The sequence below is a fragment of the Urocampus carinirostris genome, chromosome 2 (assembly GCF_059441175.1).
Source record: "Urocampus carinirostris isolate Australia breed hairy pipefish chromosome 2, RoL_Ucar_1.0, whole genome shotgun sequence".
In the NCBI taxonomy this organism is placed as follows: domain Eukaryota; kingdom Metazoa; phylum Chordata; class Actinopteri; order Syngnathiformes; family Syngnathidae; genus Urocampus; species Urocampus carinirostris.
Window position 1 is genome coordinate 280,695 of NC_142350.1, and position 21,573 is coordinate 302,267.

The 21,573-nt window shown below is 42.3% G+C and overlaps 1 protein-coding gene across 5 annotated transcripts in view; it reads right to left on the reverse strand.

Annotated features, from left to right (window-relative positions):
* Positions 1-415: 415 nt before the first annotated feature.
* The window catches only part of phf14 (PHD finger protein 14), a 115,427-nt gene continuing 94,269 nt past the window's right edge, over positions 416-21,573 (reverse strand). For 3 of the 5 annotated variants that reach the window (XM_088328184.1, XM_088328182.1, XM_088328180.1), the window contains 3 exons: positions 19,472-19,534; positions 2,407-2,528; positions 416-1,436 (listed from right to left, as the gene is read on the reverse strand). In XM_088328184.1, the coding sequence (XP_088184310.1) occupies positions 1,430-1,436; positions 2,407-2,528; positions 19,472-19,534 (192 nt within the window). In that variant the 3' untranslated portion in view covers positions 416-1,429. Of the gene's footprint in view, positions 1,437-2,402; positions 2,529-13,007; positions 19,040-19,471; positions 19,535-21,573 lie in introns of those variants that run through there. The other 2 variants (XM_088328181.1, XM_088328183.1) reach the window with 2 other exon arrangements.

Sequence of the window (21,573 nt, forward strand, 5' to 3'; positions counted from 1 at the left end):
GAGGAGGAGTTTGATGAATAGCCTCTGCCAATCACGGAACGCCACGTCACATCAAGAAATCTTCCCGGAAAATCTGGGAGGGGTGAAAATCTTCCCGGAAAATCTGTGAGGAGTGAAAATCTTCCCGGAAAATTCCATCGCTTACTGCCACTGGAGGCTGAAATTTAGAGCATTTGGGAGATGTCCTAGGCGACCTGATACCGATCCGACTTATCAGAGGCGAAAACCATTAAAAAGGGTCAATTGTACGGAAAAATCCATCCGACTTAGGCGAGGATCCGACTTATAAAATCCGACTTATGCGAGGTGTAATACTACAGAAAAGCCTAGAGAACAAACGTTCCACGCAATTTGTCCGACTTATCCGAGAATCCGACTTATGCGAGTCCGACTTATCCGAGTTTTACTGTATATATATCTACTCCTACTCCACTTGCCATAGCGCTTTTCACACTGGGTTTGTACACATTTTTCATGGCCAACTTCAAGCGCTTTCAAGGCCAATTTTTATTTTCTTCTAGAAACTTCAATGGAAGAAATCAAAACAATATTCTTTTTTTTTTGGGTTAATTTGATGACTAAAAGTCGCTATCTTGCTATTAGCACATACTTTGTGCTATTTTTAGCTCTTCCTATATATGATCTTTTTGTATCAATGGGCTGTTATAGACTGACATGAACTCATTTTGCTGAAGTCCAGTCACATTTATTTGTATAGCCCTTATGTGTTTTTCAGGGATCCCGCAAAAAATATAAATATACATTGATTTATCATTATTGACAGAAAAGAAATAAAAATACTCGGAGAAGCCATTTAGGAGCCAAAAGAGATCTTCTCAGTGAGCTGGGCCAAAATAAGCGATTATCTAGATAGAAATATCTTCTTGGGTGTGACTAGTCGGGGTGTTGATGCTTCACATTACAACATCATAATGACAAGCCATCAGAGCAAGCGTGTCAGTGTCCTTTTCACACATTAAAAAAAATGTCTTCATTAATTTCGTCGTCTATCAAATCAGACTGCCAAGAAACATTGCAATGGCAAAAAATGTATGCAATTTCAAGCACTTCACCCAAAATTCAACCATTTTCCTGACCTTGAAAACACACCAAAATTCAAGCATTTTTAATGAATTTAAGCCTCTATACGAACCCTGTTCATAGAAGGTTGAATGTTTGCCCGAATGAATAAAGGGGGCGGGGCTTAGCCATAAGTCAATTCGGTATGTTAGATTTTGTCCCATTCCAGGCACGGCAGCTGCAGATCGGTGGTGAAAGTAGCCTTTAAGGGACCAGGTCTGGCTCTGGCTTGTTATTCGGCATGTATCAAGCACAGTTCTTCAAATCCCTCATTGTACTCTTGTTTTTCTCTAAGCCAACAGCCAGGGGTCCCAAGTGTTTATACCGGTTGTAGTGGTTGCCCCAGCTCTCAAAACCTGTTCAATGCAAAGATAGAAAAAAAATCAGGGCAGCACACCTCAAACTCCAAACTTTTATTTTCTTTTTTATATCAGTACCCATCAGACAGGATGTCTCAGAAATATGGGTCTTTATTTTCTGTAACGCAATTTAAAAAAAAATGTCACACATTCGGGATTTATTCCAGATCAATGTATTATTACTGTATTTTTATTGTATTTGTCTTTTTTCTAAGTTATGTTGAAGTATTTCTGACGTATTACTATAGGAGTATTTCTTTACTCGTATTTTGTAATTTTGCTGTATTAGTATTTTTGTAGTATTCCTGTAGTATTACTTTAATATTATTTTTGTAGAATTTTAAATTAAAGCACAACAACAAATTAGGTCTGTATTTTTTAGCACTAAATTGATATGTAGTTTTGTAGTATTATCAGTTATTCTTTAGGGGTATTTTTGTAGTATTTACATTATAGTATCGCTGTAGTATTTTTGTAGTAGTATTTTTGTAGTATTACTGTTGTAGAATTTTTGTAGTGGTATTTTGTAGTATTAGTGTAGTAGTATTTATGTAGTATTACTGTGGTAGTATTTGTCTAATATTTCTGTAAAGGTACTTCCTAAGTGTTTTTGCAGTATTTTTTTATCCAAAATAAAAGGAAAATAACACGTCAGGTCCCATTTTTCTGCACATGAACAACATTTTAGGTATTTTTATTCTCATGTATGAAATAAACCAATATCTTTTTCTTTCCTAGTCTGACGTAAAATAGCCTCTCAACACTAATTTTGAATTGTAAACAGTTTTTTCAACACGTTTGATATAAAGTGCTGCTGTAACTTGTATAATTGTTCGTAAATTGTACTAATACATTGTTGTTTTTTTTTTATAAAAAAAACTTTTTCTGTCTTTACATGTTTAGGTAGGTGCATCTTATGCCAAGCATCATGCCATCTTTGAGGCCACATCCACTCACATTTTCTTACCTCACAGGATTTTTATTATCACCAGGTCCTTTACATGTGCTACATTCAGTCCTTGTGTCATCTGCTTTGTTCCTTTTTAACGCAGCAGATTGCCGCTGTCTCCGTTCCCTTGGGAGTGATTCCTATGGAAACAAATGCTGAATGACATCTAAATATGTATAATACATAATGTATAATTGTAGCGGAAAGAGGAAGGAAGCATGGTTTGGTTATACGGATTTGATCGAGCGATACCATTCGTTTCCGACTACAGAGCACACCTGATTAAAAGCTGCATGTGTGGCGCAACAAGGGTTGGTAACTAGTTAAAATGTTATATTTTGGGATTTATGTTGTGTAATCCGTATTTGTCTGTTAGGGGAAGCGTATTAGTATATTTCAGGGTATTGAGTTTTGTATAGCAGAAAAGGTGAGAGAAGTACCAATATATCACCACTAGATGGGAAAGTCCCACAGGTCAGAGAAGGGTGCCTGGGCCAAGTCTCATGAGAACTCACGTGATTTAGTGAGACTTGCTCAATAAATTAACCTTAATGCCAACTATTAAATTGTGTCGTGTGAGACTGACATTTATCATATATTTTGCAGGTGAGATGTATATACTGAGAACACCCTTACTGTGAGGATGATAATATGTGAAAATTTGTGTGTAAAGGTTGTTTGTGATGTCTGTAAACTTTACAAAAAATGAAATAGTAAGAGTGAGTCATCCGTTAGCGTAAGCAACAAATAGGGCCTTGGGTGAGATATGCTATGTTATGCTGGACTGGGTTAAGAGTATACTGTGATGTTTATCTGTATATGTTGATACCAAATCACACAAGGCGAGTTATTTTGGAAGGTACTGTTATGGTGATTTGTTAATTGATTCTTGAAAAGTACCAATTGATGGCAATGTTATTTTGTATTTAAATGTTAAAGGGATCTCACTTGATTTAGTGAGACTTTCTCAATAAATGAACCTTAATGCCAACAATTAAATTGTGTCATGTGAGACTGACATTTATCATTTATTTTGCAGATGGGGTAAAAGAACCACAAAATCAAGAATATATAAAACAAATGTGTAACACCAACTGGAGCTAGCCCATCTACCTGTGTCCCGTGACATATTTTGGCGAGCCAGCCAGGAGGTGATCCAGCCATTAATTTACCTGAGAGAGAGACGAATCTGGCTCAAAATTATCTTTAAACAAAGGAAGAATGGAGCAACTATGGGACGAAGTAAGCAGAAAACTGCTGGATTTGGACTAAACACAGCTCATCTCGGCCTCTGGCGCCCCCAACACCCACCCATTTCACCCCCGTCCCAAAGTCTGCATCCCCTGCCCAACAACTTGCCACTGCAGAGGAAACACTTGCGGATCTGGGCCCAACCGACTTATATATTTTCACCGATGGTTCCACCCTCAACGGTACGGAGAATGGAGGAGCCGGAGTGGTCATCTTTAAAGGCAACACATTAATCCACTCCTGGCATGCGCCAACTGGGGCCTTTAGCAATTCTTTTCAGGCCGAAAAGTCTGCCATGATCGCTGCAATCGCCTGGCTAGACCACAATAACGACTGGTCCTCAGCCTCCATCATCACGGATTGCAAGTCCCTCCTCCAAGCTCTCTCCAACCCTAATATAACAGACCCCTCCCTCCTGTCCCTTAACTCCTCAATTGCGGCCTTCTCCCCATCCAAGAGCATCCGGCTTATCTGGGTCCCGGGTCACTGCAACCTCCCGGGTAACGACCTTGCAGACGAGCAGGCTAAATTAGGCTCGGCCCTCCCTCAACCTACCGCCCCGCTAGACCCACAAACTCGGCTCGCCATTATTCTCAGGAGCTGCAAACCCCCCAATCTACCCACCCACGTCTCATTTCTCTTACCTCTTCCCACCACAACCCGGAGGAAGAATCCCAGCTCTCAAAGAAAGACCTTGTTGATCTTATACGATTCTGGTCCGGTCATCACCCCTCCCTCCGAAGATGGCAACATTTGACGGGGAAATGCGAAGACGATCGGTGCCGTCTCTGCGGTGAGGACGAAGAATCGGCCGAGCATCTCTGGCTACGGTGCCCTGCACTCCAGTCTGCCCGATACCACCGCCAGCTGGGAACCTTCTTCGGAGAACTACGGAGCCTCCCACAAGCGAGTCTAGCGCTACTAAGCATTATCCTTAGGCACCTTGAGTGACTGAACAACAACAACAGCTAAAGTGCGCAGAGTCATTAGGAGGGTTCCAAAAGGTAGCTCGTCGTGCCCTCATCAGATAGGCTGAGGAGACGCTGGACGAAGTGGAGGAGGGAGAGGAGAGTTGCTCAGCATTTGAGCACTACTTGCAGTACGTCCTGTCATGGACAAAAAACCTGAAAAAGGAGGAATCAAGTGAGTTAGAGACTGTTCCTGATAAGCCAAGTGAATTAGATCTCTTGAATGAGAAATATCTCAAGCTGCAAAATGAAAAGAAGGAAGCCCGTCGACTGCTTGAAGAGGAGATTGTCGTTTTGGAGGAGATAGCAGTCTTAAAAGGAGGACAAAAGATCAGAGAGCCAGCGGTGGAAAAAAAGGCAGTCATAATGCCACCACCTTCAATGAAACTGCCTAAAGTAACTCTTAGAAGAGAATTTCGGATCTGTGGTCTGATCGGAGAACCAGGCAAAAGAGAAAAAAGCTCCTACACCAGCCTAATCAACCAAATAGACACTGGACAATGCAAGGGTCACTCAGAAGGAGAGATAATTAAAGCTTTTACACGTGCAGTGCCCCCCGGCCTACATCTGAGGGACATGCTAGAGATTAAAAGAGGCCTGACCCTGCGCAATCTTAAAATTATTCTTAAAGGTCACTACAAGGTCGACTCATCCTCAGACCTGTTACACCGGCTAATGAACTTACACAAGACCCAAAGGAATCAGCCCAAACATTCCTGTTCAGAGCAATTGAACTTAAGGAGAAGGTAATGTGGAGCTTGAGTAATGAAAATGAGGGTGAGCAGTTTAGTCCTGAACTAATTCATAGGAAATTCCTTTGCTCTGTTGAAACAGGCCTGTATAGTGATGCTGTAAAATTCCAGATTAAGCCGTACCTTACATGTCCCAGTGTGACAAATGAAGGATTGATCGAGCGAAGAAATGAGGCAGCAAACCTGGAGCAGGAACGGCAGCAAAAACTGAAGCAACCAGTAACAAACAAGCCTCCTAGATTCAGTGAAATTCAGACAGAAGTGTCAGCCCATGCCCCTAAACCTTCACCAAAAGAACCCAGAGACCCAAAAAACACAGCTGAGCTCAGAGCCAAAAGTAAGAAAGGTCAGGGACACAGCACAGGGTAGCATACCAGCACAAGTCACCTCATAGAAAGGCTCAGAGCAGTGTTGTTGGAAATGAAAACAAATTGGTTCTGGATTGTACAGAGGCTAACAAAAAGACTCAAACAGAAAGAGCTGGCAGATCTTAAGCCTACACCAGTGACAGACCAAGAGGACACAAAGCCTGTCAGGAGGCTCAGATTGGAGAGTCATGCAGTAAGGTGTGGCTAAGATAGCCACCACTCCGTTGGGTGTCGACAGGGCAGAGAACAGTAGGGAAACGGGAGAGGGCTGCTGGGCTGGGACACTCGGTAGCCCATGGACATGAACCCCCACTGAGTCCTACTGAGCAGACAGCTCTCACCCAAATAACGTCTCCGTTCCAGAGCCCCACCAACTATCTCTCACCCCGACGCCAGGCCAAACTCTTCGACCTCATAGGTAAGAGATGTACTATCCATTGTCAATTAGAACGGGGTCCATGTAGAACAGACCTGGGCACTCCGGTCCTGGAGGGCCATACGTCCTGCCAGATTTTGAAGTTTGCTCTTCTTTAACTCAGGTGATACAAATTATAACCTTGTCAGCAAGCTAGCAAGTGCTTGTTAACGATACTGGTGATTGGAATCACCTGTACTGGATCAGAGAAACCTCAAAAATCATGCAGAACATACGGCCCTCCAGGACCGGAGTGCCCAGGTCTGATGTAGAAGCATTATGGGACACTGATGCTCAGTCTAGTCTTATTAATGAGAAATGGAGGAAAGTGAAAGTGAATCTCCCCATTGCGTGGTGAGACCTATTGATGAATCGTTGGGGTCAGACAGATTAATAGGACTGGCAGCAAACCAAACAGAAATACCCTTCTGGGGTTAGGTGGAGGTGGATGTAGAACACATCGAAGAACTACTTTTTGGACCCGCTCTGGTGGCAAGTTGCTCAAATATCTCGGACCACCCTATGATTGGCTTTAATGTAATAGAAGCAGTGCTAAATGGGGAGGTGATGTCAGAGACAAGGTCAGCAACTATTCTCATAGTGAGCAAAGCATTTTCGGTCAAAGGCAATGCTCAGACTTGTTCAGTCCCAACAGATTAAAGAAGAAGTGGGAATTGTGCATACGGCTATCAAGAGGATTCAACTTGCAGCTGGACAGGTCAGAGTCGTATATAAGAAAGCTAGGAGTAGAGCACAATTTCGAGGTCAAAACCTTCTACTTGTGCCTGGTGAAGAACCCACCCTACCTGAGGGTGTCATCATTGAAGAGGGGTTAGTCACTATACCCATTGACAGGTCAATGTATGTGCCAATCCCCATTGCTAATGTCAGCAAGCAGACCCTGACCTAAAATCAATGCACAGTCCTGGGTCACCTCCAGATACTCAAGACTGCCTATCCAGTGAGAATGGAACAGGAAAGAGTGGTGTCACCAAAGGAGATAGAGAGAGAGAGAACTGTAAACAGAGCTACAGGTGAACAGCAAAAGGACCCCACGAGAACACCAACCAAAAACTCCAAAAGCAAATCAGTGGGATCCCCAAGTTGATCATTTCCACCTAACTGATGACAAGGGAAACACTGTGAAGGGATTACTGAGCGATTCTACAACAGTAATACTACAAAACTACTACTATAAAAATACTACAGCGATAGATAATGTAAATAATATAAAAATACTACTAAAGAATAACTTAAAATACATGACTGATGTCATGCGTCTGCCTATGATGAAGATAACATAGAATGTATCCTTCCCTGAAACTTCACACTGGTCTTCAGGACCCTATTCCAGTAAAGAAAACATAGATATAAGTCCCCAAACCACTACATAATGAGGTCAAAAATATTCTTCAGGACTTGCTGAACCGTGGTTGGATTGTCCAGTCATGATCCCCATACTACACACCAGTGGTGTGTGTGAGAAAGAAAGATGGGACATTAAGACTTTGCTGTGATTATAGGGAGCTGAACAGAAAATTGATCCCTGATTGTCATCCAATCGCTAGAATACAAGATATGCTAGACTCACTGACAGACAGCTCTTCTCAGTCTTGGATTAAGGGAAGGCCTACCACCAGGGGTTCCTCAGTGAGGAAAGTAAACACCTTACTGCCTTCATAACACCCTGGGGCCTTGATCAGTGGACCAGAACCCCCCTTTAATTTGAGTTTCAGCGTAACATGCAAGAGTGCCTAGTGGGTTTGATGGATATTATATGACAACCATACATTGATGATAATCTCCTTTACAGTTCTAGCTTTGAAGACCATGTCAACCACATTAGATCTTTGATACAGAGATACCAAAAACATTGAGCTAAGCTCAGTCCACAAAAGTGTGAGGTGTTCAAGCGAAAGGTCAGATTCCTGGGATGGATGGTGTCTGGGGCAGGCGATACAATGGACCCCGCTGAAGTTGCCCCAGAGCAGGCTTTAAGGGAGAGGTTGCATGCCACCGTTTCTGACCTGAGACAAACAATGGGCTTCTTATCATACTACCAGCCTTATATACCATATCTGATAAAGCCCCCCGTTCTTGGGTACCCAGCCATTCACTTTGCATTGTGAATAAACAATAAACAAGCTCATGGAGCAGTGTACAGAGGAGGTTCACCAGGTTATCAGTGCATCTGTGTGGGGAGTGACTATACAAAGGGATACACCTTCCATTTGGGCCATGCCAATGTATATAGAGGCTGTAACAACAGTGAGAGACTCATCTACCCTGAGCAAACGTCTAATACCAGGGCAAATCAAAGAAAGTCAGCTGAGAGACCCTGTCATGAGTCAAGTCCTCCATTTAAAAAATAACGGTCAGCAGTAGCCTCCTAACATGGTACTCGAAACTGAGTCAGCTGAGGTAAGAGCTTTATTGAAACATAAGTTGTATATCGATGAGGAAGGTGTCTTTTACAGAAAAGCCGGTGACAAATGTCAGCTTGTCCTGCCGAAAGAGTATCACCCCACAGAACACACAGCTTTGTCAGAGACTGGTTTTATTGGGCCCGTATGCAGAGTGACATAGACCACTTTGTCACCAAGGTCTGAGAGTGTCTGAAGACTAAACAACCCCACAAAACAACCGGGGGCCCTCTCATGCCCATTGTATCAACATACCCTTTCGAAATAGTGTCTGTTGATTTCCTCTACTTAGAGGCATGCAAACAAAGGTACCAGTATATCCTAGTAGTAATGGACACCCACTTTGCACAGGCCTATGCCACCAAGACAAAATTGCAAAGACGGTCGATGACAAGTTGTTTGATGATTTTGCTCTGCATTGGGGTTTTGCTGAATGCATTATCATGACATGGGTGGCGAGTTCCAGAACTGACTGATGGACCAGCTGCAGAGGTGTAGTGGTGTTAGAGGCTCTCATACTACCTGGCAATGGACAGGTATAGCGTTTTAACAGGGCACCACTGTAAATGTTCCGAACCCTCACAGATACAGAAAAAGCAGACTGGAAAAGTTCATTGGCCAAGATGGTTCATGCATACAACTGCACATGCAGCAAGGCCACCTGATTCTCACCCTATTACTTCCTTTAAGGCCGCTCTCGCCGCCTGCCAATACCGGCAGCCTAGATGGTAGGGCGCCCGCTCCGAGACTGGGAGGTCGCTGGTTCGCGCCTCGGCCGAGTCATAATAATAATAATAATTTCCTTTGTATTGTCATTCTTTGTAACAATGTACACAGAACGAAATGTCGATACACCTGACCCGTTGTAGCGAGCCGATGCAGCCGCAGCCAACAGAGGGCGCCGCCATTTTACCAATTAGGTATGACTCGGCCGAGGCGCGAACCAGCGACCTCCCAGTCTCAAAGCGGGCATACCTAAGACTTACAACATTGGTACTCATTGCCTCCCTGCTTGGCGCTTGGCATTAAGGGTTGGAATTGGGGGGTTTGGTCATCTAATGACTCCCAACACAGCAGTTGGGTCTAAAATGGCGGCGCCCTGTTTGGCTGCGGCTGCATCGGCTCGCTACAGTTTAACTGTACGGGTCAGGGGCGGCAGTAGCTCAGGAGGTAGAGCAATCGTTTTAGGATTAAGGGATCCCAGTTCGAATCCCGGCTTGTCCGTGTTACATGCCGAAGTGTCCTTGGGTAAGACACTGAAACCCCAATACCCCCAATAAGCAGGTTAGCAACCTTACATGGCTGCACAGATCACAGCCGCTATTGGGAAATGTGAAGCACAATGTAAAGCGCTCTGGGAAGTCATTGACTTGAAAAGCGCTATATAAATGCAGATCATTTCTTTTTTATTTCATTTCATTTCATCTAAGGTGTATCGACATTTCGTTCTGTGTGCATGGTTACAAAGAATGACAATAAAAGTAAATTCTATTCTATTCAATATACTTACTTTTCAACATACCACGCACAGAGGGACAAGAGAGCTATGTAGCTTATGTTGAAGATTGGCAATAAAAAATGAGACGAGCATATGCGATTGCCTCCAGTACTGCAGTCAATGAAGCTGCTCGGGGTAAAGCTGGTTATAACAAAAGAGTTCATGGGGCTGCCCTTGAGCCTTGTGGACAGGTGCTCATCCGTAATCCGTCAGAAAGTTGGGTCCGGGCAAGCTACGATCCTATTGGGATGACAAGTCCATGTGGTGAACATGGCAGTGACGTTACTGTTTATGAGGTGGTACCGGAGGGAGGTGGTAAATGTCGGATGCTGCACGGAAATCTCGTACTTCCATGTGACAGCTTACCCCTAAGTCACTCTAAAGGATACGCAGATCAGAAAAGAGAAAGCTCCACACAGATGATAAAAAGAGGACAGAAGACTGTTAAACAATTTGAATGCTCTGACAGTGACAGCAGTGATGAGGGTGAGTCGGTGTGCAATTTCCCTACCCAACCGCATCAGATCCAAAGGACTAGAAACCTCAACCCTGAGGTAGAGCCTTTCGTGCCATTTGAATATCTATATGAGGAACCTGCACCACAAGACAGGACATTGTTGACCACATGCCCGCAGAGGACAGCAATGACAACGCTGCAGAGCCTGCTGACCATCTTCTACAGCCATCATTAGAGTATCCAATGTCAGAGCAAGATGAGCCTGCATCACCAGCCGTGAGTGCCTACCCGCAGAGGGAGCGATGTCGCACGCTAATGTTGACCTATGAGACCCTGGGTGAGCCATCGGAGGTCATGGTTAGAGTTGATGACCTGCGCGTACGTATCCCCTCAGCCTGCAAGAGACTGTGGAGACCTTGGGCCATGCTGGATCTTAAGGTAGAATAGACACTCAGACAGACATTTGAAGAAAGTGATCTACTTTAAAAGACACTGAGTACTGAGAATACAAAGGAAAGATATTACCTGATAAACCTATTGGATGGATCCTGTAAAATGGTAAAAGACTAATGGAATTAAGTGGCCGAAAATTTAGTTCTTTTACACTGGGATATTCATCTTTAAAGATAACTGTTTTACTGAAATTTAAACTGCATGATGTATGTAATCTAGTTAGGAAGTATGATTCGTGAATATTACTGTCGGAAGTACAGGATGTTAATTTACATGTGATATGCCAGTCTCGAGCAACACCATGTGGGATTTCAGAGGGAGAAGTCAATGTGTGTAGTTAAGTTGCCTTTTTAACTAAATGTCTGGAGACATGTTATATTTTGGCATTTATGTTGTGTAATCCGTATTTGACTGTTAGGGGAAGTTTATCATTATTTTTCATGGTATTGAGTTTTGTATAGCAGAAAGGGTAAGATAAGTACCAGTATATCACTACTAGATGGCAAAGTCTCACGGGTCAGAGAAGGGTGCTTGGGCAAAGTCTCATGGGACCTCATGTGATTTAGTGAGACTTACTCAATAAATGGACCTTAATGCCAACAATTAAATTGTGTCGTGTGAGACTGACATTTATCATCTATTTTGCAGGTGAAATGTATATACTGGGAACACACTTACTGTGAGGATGATAGTATGTGAAAATATGTGTGTAAAGGTTGTTTTGTGATGTCTGTAAACTTTACAAAAAGTGAAATAGTAAGAGTGAGTTATCCGTTAGCATAAGCAACAAATAGGGCCTTGGGTGAGGTATGCTATGTTATGCTGGACTGGGGTAAGAGTGTACTGTGATGTGTTAATTTGTATATTTTGATACCAAATAACACAAGGTGAGTTATGGTGATTTGTTTATTGATTCTTGATAAGTACCAATTGATGGCAATGTTATTTTGCATTTAAATGTTAAAGGGATCTCACTTGATTTAGTGAGACTTGCTCAATAAATGAACCCTAAGGCCAACAATTAAATTTTGTCGGGTGAGACTGGCATTTATCATATATTTTGCAGGTAACGTAAAAGAACAACAAAAACCTGATTATACAAAACAAATGTCTAACACCAGCTGGAGCTAGCCGATCTACCTGGGTCGTTACACACGAAACTCAAGTTTGTCTTTGTTTTAGCCTCACCGAATTATGAGCCACAGGTTTAAAGAGGCATAATAATAATTCACGTCCATTCCCTGAGCATTGTTACTGTTAAATCTGCCATTGTTTGTTATTTTTTCCCCATTTGTTTCATGTCTCTTTTTCAATGAAAAATATGATGTGATGCTTTATTATTCTTGTTGAATTGAATAACAATTTTAGATTTTTTTTTTTTTTACATAGATGTGTGTGCGGTACAAAAATAATAAAACAATGATAAAAAAGGAACAAAACCAGTCATATTATGTTTTTGTTAAAACACATGATTTAAACAACAAATATGTTAAAGATTGAGGGCATAAAAATACCTGGATGACATATAATTAACACCAAAAACTAAAGTTAAAACTCCAGTGAGATCTTAAGGCAAAAAATGCCAAAGTGAGAAGAGAGAAAGTGCGAAGAACAACAAAATTTGAATAAAACTAAAATATAATTACTTTGGGGTTACCCCACATTTGTACATGTGCTTGAATGCCCTCGGAAACTTTTCAGGTTTTGTGTACTTCCTGCCAGACCATTTTTAAGTGATCTAGATCGAATTGATCGCTAAGTTCCACTTGTTTTTAGAGGCTTGTGCAAGAAATAATATTTTGCCTTGAGAGGGGGAAGAGCATTCCACAGCGCAGGGGCCCGAATGGAGAACGCTCTCGAACCTGAGTATCCCTTCTTGGCTCCTGGGATCATGAGTAGACCAGCGTTCAGCTTTGTCAAATTTCTTGTTTCTTCATATCCCACAAGGAATGTTTTGTCATACATACTGTCATAGTGCAACAGCATTTTTCTTAAATGCATCTATAAATCATTCCCATTATGTAATATATTTTTTGTGCCACTAACATTTAAATAGTATAAACTCTTTCCCAAAATATCCATTTCAATTGACCCCATTTTTCAAGATTTATTTTAACTTTGTCCAAAACATTTTCCATATCAAGCAACAGCTTGTCATGATTTGCCCATTGCCCTCACCTGTGCCTGCTCGTTTGGCGCCAGCTGCTGCTTGTTTCCTGATTGGTTCCTCTGGTATTTGAACTCAGTACTCTCATTCATTCCTGGGCGGTCCGTCAGCGAACCTCCGCACATGCAAGGCAAGCACTTTTTGACTCTGGCTCCTGTCCGTCCCGTCCGATTATATATCTTACTTGTCTGCCCCTGGCTTCCCGATCGTCTCTGACTACCTGACTTGATATCTTCCTCTGACCACGCTCTGATCCCCCGTCCCGGCTGCCCAACTTGTTTTCCCCCTCTGACCACGCTCCGATCTCCTGTCTCAGCTGGCCGAAGTCTTTCCGCCCTCTGACCACGCTCCGATCCTCCGTCCCGGCTAACCGACTTGTTTCTGCCTAACGACCACGCTCCGATCTCCCGTCTTTGCTGCTCAACCAGTTTTCCGACCTCTGACCACGCTCCGATCTCATGGGCTTCCTGCTTCTCCTGCCCAGCGATCGCCGAATCGCTGGCATTTTTTTACCCGCGCCTGACTTTTCCTCTTCCACGTTTGGGTCTACCGTCTGTTTGGGTTCTGACAGTCAGGACCGACCGGAAATGGACCGAGCCAACGCTCCCACGAGCGCTGATCGGGGAGAGACGAAAACTCCCTCCGCCCTGCAGCGTTTGCACTGGACTGAGGGCGAGGTCCGACGACTGTCAAGTGACATCGCCGCCCGTCCAGCAACGACAACAGCGCAGGACAAAGACTAGGAACCTTCCCGTGGTGCCCTGCGAAGGGCTCTCTCCTGGGGGAGCCTTACGAATCCAACTCAAACCACTCAGACTCGCTCTCTCTTTCTTTCTTTCTTGGTCCTCTCTCCTTCTTTGTCTCTCCTTTTCTTTCTTCCCCTTTACACTCTTGTCTCTCATTTTCTCTGTCCCTCTCTTTCCTACTCTCTACCCACCTCTCTCTTCCCCCTTTTTTTTGCGTTTTACTGTCTGTTTTTCTCTCTTTCTATCTGTCCCTCTCTTTCTCTCTCTTCTACTCTCCTCTCTCTGTTCTTCTTAGGGCGGGCGACTTCGAGAGCAACCCTGGCCCCCAGTCCAAGTGCCAGTGGTGCTTTCAAACCACACCCCCAATCACCTGTGCTGCCTGCCCACGGGGCTTCCATGGATCATGCACAGGGCCTGTCCGAACGTACTAAGGACTTCAGAGGCTTCGTATGCTTGGTTTGCTTGGGTCACACCCCGTCAGGCCTGGCGGCACAGGACAGTCACAGCCCCCTCTCCTTTGGAGAACTATGGAGTCTCCCACAAGCGAGTCTAGCGCTACTAAGGACTACCTTAGGCGCCTTGAGTGACTCAACAACAACAACAGCTCCTGGAACAGCATGAGTAAATAGCAAAACTCACGGAACAACTGCTGTCATCGGCGCAGCCCCCCAGGGATTCTCCTCCTGCCATGCCTTCATGCTCCCCGCCCATCCTGCCCAGTCTAGCCGCCTGCCTGACATGCCCGTCTGGACTGCCCGACATGATGCCAGTCTTGCCGCCGGACACGATGCCAGTCTGGCCCGTCCACTCAGCCTTTTCTTGGTCCGGCTCCTGCCACGCCTCTGGATGCTGATGTTGGGCCACCTTTCTCTGGGGTATCGGTCCGGTCTGAAGAGTACTGTAATTTTTTGTGGGACCTCAGGAGTCGTCCCTTGAGGGGTTCTGTCATGATTTGCCCATTGCCCTGACCTGTGCCCACTTGTTTGAATCCAGCTCCACACATGCAAGGAAAGCACTTTTTGACTCTGGCTCCCGTCTGTCCCGTCCTATCTTGTATCCTACTCGTCTGCCCCTGGCTTCTCGATCGTCTCCGGCTACCTGACTTCATTTCTTCCTCCGACCACGCTCCGATCTCTGTCCCGGCTGCTCGACTTGTTTTCGCCCTCTGACCACGCTCCGATCTCTCGTCTTGGCTGCCCGACTTGTTTCCGCCCTCTGACCAAGCTCTGATCTCGTGGGCTTCCTACTGCTCCTGCCCAGTGATCCCCGAATTGCTGGCGTTTGTTTTCCCGCAGCGCTCGTCTTGGGGTCAAGAGATCGCAAGTTTGATTCCCTCGGCTCCTCCGTGTTGTATGTCAAAGTGTCCTTGGGCAAGACACTGAATCCCTAATGGCCCCAATAAGTAAGTCGGCGCCTTATATGGCTGCATGGCCGCTACTGGTGTGTGAGTGTGTGTGAATGGGTAAGTGTGAAGCACATTGTAAAGCGCTTTGGGAGGTCTTCATTGACTTGAAAAGCGCTATATAAATCCAGACCATTTACCATTTACTTCTCCGCTTCCGCAATAGAGCTTGGTGTGAAACGTTATGCGTGTGGGTCTACCGTCTTTTCAGGTTCTGAGACAGCCTCCTTAATATCTTGAGAAAAGTTTATGACAAATACACCATTAGATTTGAGAGCATTGCACCACACTCCAAGTTAAGTACATTGCTTTTTATTATTTCACATATGATGTCAAACTGCTCTTTTGCCTCTTTGCTTTGTGTTTGTTTGGGATGGGTGGCGCAGTGGTTAGCGCTTGTGCGGCACAGTTCATGTCATGGGAACCTGTCGTGGGTTCAAATCCAGCTCCAGACTTCCTGTGCGGAGTTTGTATGTTCTCCCCATGCTTGCGTGGGTTTCCTCCGGGCACTCTGGTTTCCTCCCACGTTCCAAAAACATGCATTTCAGGTGAATTGGCCGGTCCAAATTGTCCATAGGTGTGAATGAGCGAATGAGTTGTCTGTCCCTGTGTGCCCTGCGATTGGCTGGCAACCAGTTCAGGGTGTCCCCTGCCCACTGCCCCCGCGACCCTAATGAGGATAAGCGGTACGGCTAATGAGATGAGATGAGATGAAAAATTGCTAAAAACTCAATAAAAACTCTGACTTAAAAAGGGAAAACATATATATCGATCCAACTAAATTATTTTGTCAAATTATCGATATTATCTGTTGTTGTTTGTGTACCTGTCTAAGGACAAGCGGGAGTTTAGAAATGACCATCATCTTTCAAAAGCAGTCAGGTAGTTACCCTAGCTCTGAAATATGCCAAAAAGACTGCACTTTTGGTCATGTTAACCAGCATTTTTTTTAACAAAGACATTCCACTTTCCCAGGCCGGACTGACATTGGATTTATCAACACAATTTCAGGATTTTATGGTCTTCTTTAAAAAGAAGATTCAACGCATACGGGAAGAGATTTCTAAGGACCATGTAAATATGTCACATATCAAAGGTCTGAAAATTATAGATGCTTGACATGGTGGCTGTCCAGGGATTTATTCCCGATTTAGTGATCTGTCACTTGATAATCTTAAACAGGTGGAAAATACGGCCAATCCAACTACTTGCCTGTTTAACCCGCTTCCGGGTTAGCTGATTAAAGATCTTTTTGGAACTTCAATTCTAAATGTTATAAACATATCACTTTCCTCAGGTGTTGTTTCAATGGCTTTTAAGTCCGCTGTAATTAAACCTACACTTAAACGACCCAACCTTGATCCAGAAAGCTTATGTGATAATAGACCTGTGTCAAACCTACCGTTTCTTTCTAAAGTACTTGAAAATGTTGTGGCACAGCAGCTGAATGATTTTATATCTGAGAATAATATTTTTGAATCTACGCAATCAGGATTCAGGGCTAATCACTCTAATGAGACAGCCCTGGTTAAAGAAACCAATGATCTTCTGTTGGCAATAATCACTCTTGCTGCTGCTGGACCTTAGTGCTGCCTCTGAGACTGTGGACCATAATATTTTACAAGACCAGTTGGAAAAATGGATTGGTCTCTCAGGAACCGTCCTCTAATGGTTCAGCGTCCTACCTCTCATGTAGGACGCACTGTGTTAAATATGGTGAAATCATCTGAGCCCTTCAGTGTTACCTGTGGTGTTCCAAGGGGTTCAGTACTTGGCCCGCTTCTTTTCAGCATTTACATTCTTCCATTAGGTGATATTATTCGCAAGTATAATATAAGTTTCCATTGCTACGAAGATGACACTCAACTATAACTTCCAATGGAGGAATCTGCCACACTAAACTGTGGAAATTTGGAGGCCTGCTTCACTGAGATAAACGAATGGATGTTCTCAACGTCTTGAGCCATAACTCTGAAAAGACCGAAATGTTAATTATTGGTCCATCTAAATGCAATGACTTGTTCTCAAAACTGCTCTGAACATTGACAAATGTAATATCACCCAGAGTGACTCAGTCAAAAAATTAGGTGTCACGTTTAACCCTAATTGGTACTTCCAAACACACATTAAGAATATTAGTAGAACAGCTTTTTTCCATCTTTGCAACATTGCTAAAATTGGCCCTAGGCTGTCCCAGTCCAATGCAGAGATTATAATTCATGGTGTTTGTTACCTCCCGTCTCGATTACTGTAATGTACAACTCTCCAGTCTCCCGAAGTCCAAAATCAAGAGCCTGCAGCTGGTACAAAATGCTGCAGCAAGGCTTAGAACTAAGACAAGAAAGTTTGATCACATTACCCCGATTTTAGCTAATTGCATTGATTCCCTGTTAGCCTGAGATGTGATTTTAAGGTTCTGTTGGTATTATACAAAATCATGGATGGACATGTTCCCTTATATTTTTCTGATTTCATTTCCGCCTATGTTCTGGTCCAGAGCCTTCGCTCTGAAAATGCTGGTCTACTAGTGATCCCAAGAGCCAACAAGAGAAGCGTTCGGTCCCTAACGTTGTGGAATGCTCTGCCCCGAGATTCGATCCACAAACTCAGTGGAACTGTTTAAATCTAGGCTTAAAACACACTTCTATTTTATAGCTTATGAATGACCTATATTTTATGTTGACAATATATGTGTATTATTTGTTATTGCAACATCCGTTGCAGCCTGGTCATCCCGGAAGGGGGATTACCTCATGTACGATCCCTTCTGAAGGTTTCCCTATTTTCCTCATATTGAGATTTTTGAGTTTTTTCTTGCCCTATGTAGGTTTTAGGTCAGAGGATGGTGTAATAATAGTCTGTAGTTTGCAATAATCTGCAGTCTGTGGAGCCCTTTGAGACTCCTTGGGATTAAGGGCTATACAAATAAACATGACTTGATTTTAATCTCCATCTAGTCGTTCTCTTTTGTGCCTAAAAGGTAAATGCCACCCAAAAATGGTTGCACATCTCAATACAGGTGATGGTCGAATGGTGCATAACCATTCTCGTTTTGTGTATTATCATGTAGAATCAGATAGAGTGATCAGAAATTATAATTTAATTGGAATTTAATTTATTATTCTGAATTCATGTTGATTCATAGGTTAATTTCTTTACGATGATGAAATGTGATTACTTTTTACAAATAATCGTTTGCTAAGATTATGGTTTCATTATTTAATAATTGTAAAAAGTGTTTAGACCATGGGATGGGCAAACTGTGGCCCTTCAGATTAATTAATCCAGCCCGTTAAAGGTAAATAGTGAAAATATATTGACAATACACACAATAGTAAATCAAGTACAACTGACAATTCTGTTGTCTGGTGCCACTCTTGTCCCAGAGTCCCTTTGTTTTCTATGTAGTCAAGTCAAGTCAAGTCATTTTTATTTGTATAGCCCTTAATCACAATAAGTCTCTAAGGGCTTCACAGATTAGTACACTATGTTAAACAGACTATTTTTCAGCCGACAAGAAGAGTAGGTTATTATTCATATGCAATGGAGTAGAAGTGAGTCTTAAGTTTAGATTTAAACATTTCCACTGAGGTTGCAGATCGGATCTCAGGGGGAAGAGCATTCCACAGCACCGGTGCCCGGATGGAGAACGCTCTCGATCCAGCAGAACACTTCTTTGCTCTCGGGATCACCAGAAGACCGGCACTCTCAGATCGTAGGCTTCGGACCGGGACATAGGGGCAGATCAGATCTGAAAGATAAGAGGGAGCAAGTCCATGTATGATTTTGTACAATACTAAGAGAACCTTGAAGTCACATCTTTGGCTCACTGGGAGCCAGTGCAAGTTAGCCAAAATCGGTGTTATGTGATCATACTTTTTTGTCCTAGTTAAAAATGTAGTGCTGAGATATCAGATTCGAGAACAATCAAAGCAATCACCTGTTTTTCTTGTAACCTGGCCCAGCTGCTTTTTTTAACCCAATGCGGCCCTTGACTCAAAAGGTTTGCCCACCCCTCATTTAGACTTTCATGGGGAGGGGACCAAGATAAACTCCCATCACAAACTTTCCGTCAGTGCTTGTTTCGTTTTTTTTTTCTCTCATTTTTTTCCTCCAAGTTGAGGAAAATTTGAAAAATGTCAACCAATCAATCATTAAATAATATTTTAAGCTGGTGACAAACCTCGGACTTGTCTTCAGTGTCTTCACAAAAGTTGATATTCTTTCTCTTCTGTCCTCTGGTCCTCTGTATAAAACAAAATATTATTTACTGTAAATTAAATGAAATTACAATTATTCACAGTGCTTTATCTTTTTACTTTTTTGTCACTGCATTATTTTAAAATTGATTGATCTCTTACTTCAAATTTACATCTCCGACACCCCCACAATGACAACGTAAAAACATTTTTGGGGGATATAATTGATCAAGTCAATGAGTCAGGTTTGGGCTTCTATATCAGTGGGCCGGGTCGGAATTTCGAGACCCGATCTTACCTCTAACCTGAGCTCAATTATGAGTTTTATGACAAAGACTGTGAATAATTATAGTATGAACGTACATGTGGTCTCTTATTTCTTCATTTTTAAGTATAATTTTGAGGTAAAAAAATAATCCATTTTGGAATAAAATTCTTTATTGGGATTGATTCAAGTCAAGTCAAATTTTTTGATAACGCCCTTAATAACAAAAATGTCTCAAAGGACTGCACAGGATTACAATTACACAATTACCTGATCTTTAACCAAGATGCGGGCAAGGAACAACTCAAACCCCAGCGTGAGGAAAAAGAGAAACCTTGAGAAGGGGCCACACAAGTGGTAATCTCCCTCCCAGGATGACCAGGGTGAAATAGATTTATATTTTATTGATAAAAACTTCATAGTGGACTTGTTTACAATGGGATTAGATGGGACACACTGTTGGGACTTAAAAAATAAGTACAAGAGACAGGCCTCAGTCATAAGTGTGTAAGAACATTGTGGCGAGGACCCCAGCCACATGGCCCACTATCTACAGATAATAATTGTCTATTGCACTATAAATTTATTATGATTAGTTTTATGAACAGTTATTTTAAAGAGGACTTGTAATCGCAATTTTAGGAGTACAATACAAAAAAATGTACTGTTGCCAGGTAATTCTTGCAATGGTAGTGAATATAATCTTTTTTGCCTTTGCAACCTGTATAGGAGAGTTAAAATGTCACATTTATCAGTCCAAAAAGAAAAACCATTAAAGTAATATAAACAACACAAATAAGATTAAATATCAACGCATTTATAAAATGATTATAACAAAAATAGTCTTAAAACAAAATTAAAAAAAATTCAATCCACATACTTCAAAAATGCACAAACGCCCTTTGAACCAGAGCTGCTGGAGTTATTTTTCGGTTCAGTATTACTTTTTTGTTCACTTTTTTAAGAAAGTTTTTTTTGGTAAAGAAAAAATAGAATTTTGTATAAGTTATTCTTATAACTTGCCCAAGAAAAAAAATCAAGAAGCAAAATCTGAGAAAGACCAATAATGTTCAAAAAGAGCAAATTTATTTGACAACGGAACAAAAATATTTTACTTGAAAAGTCCCCCTTATTTAATTACGTTATAAAAATGTTTCCTCAATTTTGGAACTAAACTTTTTAAGTGTGAGAAAGTGTTTATTTATTTTTGGCAAATCTTTGTATTTGCTAATGGTTAAAAAAATGAAGCTTCAATGTTTAACCTTTCTCTTTAAAAAAATGCCTTTCTTTTAGTCCCCTATCAAAATAGTAAGGCTTACCTGTAGGTGAGAAAGAATATGTATTTTACTTATACAATATTAAAAACCAGTGGTCTATCATATTGTACTTTTCTGCCGCTGTTTTGTATTTTAACAATTTTTCTTCTTTGGTGTCTTAATTTTCCCTCCAACCAAGTCTCAGACCCCTATCCCTGAGTGCCAAAGTCTCATCGAGATTGATGCAGAGAATGTATAAGTTGTCATAACATGCCATTGTTTTTATTTATTTATTTATCTATTTGTTTTTTTAGATATAATAACAGAGACCAACAACAGTACTAACTGTTGTGATTGTTTCAGCAACAAGAGAATAGGTCCCTAAAGTTATAGAGGAGTGTGAGAAGGTCAAATACTGACAGTGAAGAAAAAGCAAAGGGGAAGTGCCCGAGTATCCTGAAAGCGCAACAAAGTTGTCAGATAAACTTTTTTTTAAGCTCTGGAGGCCACCTGCAGAAGGCTCTATATCACTGATATAAAGCATGGTCAGCTCAGATAAGTGGGA